At 58.4% G+C, this 3,054-nt stretch overlaps 1 protein-coding gene across 1 annotated transcript in view; it reads left to right on the top strand.

Annotated features, from left to right (window-relative positions):
• Positions 1 to 3,054, top strand: part of Kcnip2 (potassium voltage-gated channel interacting protein 2) — a 17,893-nt gene that overhangs the window by 880 nt on the left and 13,959 nt on the right. The window contains exons 2-3 of the mRNA XM_019207789.2: positions 11 to 151; positions 288 to 489. Of these exons, the coding sequence (XP_019063334.2) occupies positions 11 to 151; positions 288 to 489 (343 nt within the window). The remainder of the gene's footprint in view (positions 1 to 10; positions 152 to 287; positions 490 to 3,054) is intronic.

Here is a 3,054-nt window from a genome sequence, read left to right on the forward strand (position 1 = left end):
TCCTTCCCAGACCCTCCACGGCCCTGGCCCGGCCCCTTCTAGCCAGTCCGGGCGGCAGGGCCCCGGTGAGACCCTGGGTGGGGTGCAGGCGCGGAGAGGCAGCAGGTGTGGGCGTGCTGACACGGCCGGGGTGTGCCTGGAGCCGGTGGAGGTGCGTGAGCGAGCTCCTGTCACTCGTGTGTGGCTGTGTGTCCTCCTACGGCTGGTTGCCAAGTGCCCTGGACCTGGTGACAGGGTAGTGTGATTGCGTGTGGCCGTGCAACTGTACGATCTCGTCAAACGTTTGAGATTGCGTGAAGCACGGGCTGTTCTGGTGTTTGACCGCCTGTCTGTGTTGTGTGTCACCCGTGTGCTCTGAGTATGTGATTCTGTGTGGAGCGGCGTGTGATGCCAGAGTGAGCGCTCACTCCGTGTTGTCATGTCTCTCAGACTTCACGACTGTGCGCCTCAGGGTCGTGCATTTGTTGAAGCACTGCATTGTGTGTGCTGGTGAGTCGGGGCGGGGAGCGCCGCACTTGGTGCTGGTCGTGTGCCCTAGCTGTGAGGCCTGCAGTGGGCTCTGAGTGTCCCTAGTGTTTTGCATCCTGGCCGCCCTCTCTGGCTTTCTGGCACAGATGAGGGTCTCAGTGTACCCTACTGCTTCCCCAAGTTTTCTACACAGTGGGGGTGCAGCCAGCAGGGACTGTAGTGTTCAGCTGCCCAGACGCTCCCGGGAACACCTTGTGTTTCCAGCACCCAGCCCCTGAAGGGAAGCTCTAGTCACTGCGGGATCAGCCCCTTTCCCCCCAAAAGTTACACCGATTGGTGCCGCTGAAGTCCTTCAATCCCCAGCAGCCCTCTCAGAGTTTCACCAAACCCCAGAGGAAACATCCCCCAGCCTGTGGTCCTCCTCGTGTGCTCCACCACTCTGCTGCCAGGCAGGGACATAGGAGAGAGCAGTGCAGCCACACACTTCCCCCGGGTCTGTGTAGCTGACAGCGTCACCTTGTGTGCAGTCCGTGTACATGTGTTTGTCTTTGTACGGCCCTGGTGGTGAGAGGCTGCCCCTCCTGAGGGTGGCAGAGCTGAGGAGACATAGGGAGGGCTGAGATCTTCCTGGGACTTGGGAAGGGGCTAGGGTGAGGATCAGTGACTTCCCCAAACCGACCCCAGAGAGGTCGTACGCCGGCTGCCCCAGCTGTGTGTGGAACGCTGCTGGGTGGCGTCAGATCTGGATGACTCCAGAGGCCCACGATCCAGCCTTAGGAACTCTGCTCCCACCCTAGCCCTGGATACTCCGGAGGAGAGGGCCCAGGCCTCACTGACACCCGCCTGACCCTCCCCTTCAGTGAGATCAACCCCTCCTGACCAGGCTGTTTGGATCAGAGATTGGGTGGGGAGGAAAGCACTTGCCTTCACAGGTGGACAGCTTTGTGTCTGTCGGGGAAGAAGTGTACCAACTCTGTGGGTTTGGTCTCTTGGCCTCACTTCTCTCATCTGTAAAATGGCAGTACTGCTTTCCTGTCTGCTAGCCTCTGGAGGGAAATACAAAGGCCAAATGTCAACACGCAGCCAGAGCTGTGGTCCCCGACATCAGCATCCTGTCTATAGCAGCTGCCACATGATTTAAGAAATAGAAATAGGATAGGAGGGTGTGGTGGCACATGCTTGTGATTCCAGCACTCGGGATGCTGAGGCAGGAGGATCGCTGTGAGTTCGAGACCAGCCTGGGCTGCCTAGTGAGTTCCAGGTCAGTCTCAATTACATAGTGAGACCCTGACTCAAAAAAAACAAATAGAAATAAGAGCCAGGCTTTGCCACACATGTTCGTAATCACAGCGCTTGGGAGGCTGAAGCAGGAGGATCGCGAGCTATGGGCCAGCCTGAGTGAACTATATATGAGATCCTGGTTTTTTTTTTGTTGTTGTTGTTGTTGTTTTTAACGTAGGACTAACAGGGTCTGTCCGCTCCAAGGAGGGCTTATAATGGGACACCTCTGTTAAAGAAGCCTGGCTGGGCTCCAGTTTGTGGGGAGTCGTTATCCGTGGTGCTGAAGTGCGGCAAGATTCCCCTCCCTGCGCTGAGCGAGCGGGATTCCTGGGGGCGGACAAGTTGGGTATCCAGCTCCTGGCTCGCCGGCCCAGCGGGCTGCAGACGAGGCTTTGAGGTACACAACAACAGGGGATCTCGGGTGCCTCCGACTTCCGTCCTTCCCCACTTCCGCCCAAAGTTCAAAGAACTGAAAAGAATCTTTTCAGGAGGACAAAATCCGAACCCTGTCCCTCCGCCCCACCTGGCCCTTCGGGTAGCTTGGCACAGTTGGGATAAAGCTGCGATTTCGAGCACAGCAAATAAAGGACGGGAGGAGGTGCGGAGGGGACTCGATAAGCCTGGCCTGAGCTGCGGTCAGACGCTTGAGTTCTGAGTGGAGTCCCGCCACAACCACCGTTCCTGGGAGTGGGGCGCCCCCGTGTGGCAGAGAGGAGTCATGAGTGAGGAGCTAATTGGTGTGGGGACTCATTTAGTCAGGTGAGCTAGATCCTGCAGGAGTTCAGAGGGGACTTTAGTTTTGTTTTGTTGAAACAGGGTCTCGCTCTGTAGTCCAGGCTGGCCTTGAACTCCCTATAGCGCCCAGACTGGCCTCAAACTGAGGGCGAGCCTCCTGCCTCAGCCTCCGGAATGCTAGGATCACAGGCGTGAGCTACCACGCCCGGCATCTCTTCTCTTAATGTTAGATATCTTTCAATTCTCAAGAATCCCAGTGGAGGAGTAGGCCAACCTCTTCCCTCGGCCTTCCCAGGAGCTGGAAGGTGCAATTAGCTGATGGGGTGGGTCGGGCTTCCCCTTGGTGCATCTGGCGCCAGGCAGCCGTGCACCTCTGCCCCTCCGGCACCCTGGCTTCTTTCTGCTCTCTCCTGGAATTGGGGGGCGTTGCCGTGACAACTGTGTCCTCCAGGCTCCGGAGGGCTGGGGAGCAGGTGCTGGGCGTGGAAGACAGGGTTTGCTGTCCGAACTCCCCCGGCCCCCACCTCTGCCAGGAGCTGCGCACGCTGCGCGGGCGGGCGGGGTGTCTGG

The sequence above is a fragment of the Fukomys damarensis genome, unplaced genomic scaffold (assembly GCF_012274545.1).
Source record: "Fukomys damarensis isolate Sample0158 unplaced genomic scaffold, DMR_v1.0_HiC HiC_scaffold_8, whole genome shotgun sequence".
Taxonomy (NCBI): Eukaryota; Metazoa; Chordata; class Mammalia; order Rodentia; family Bathyergidae; genus Fukomys; species Fukomys damarensis.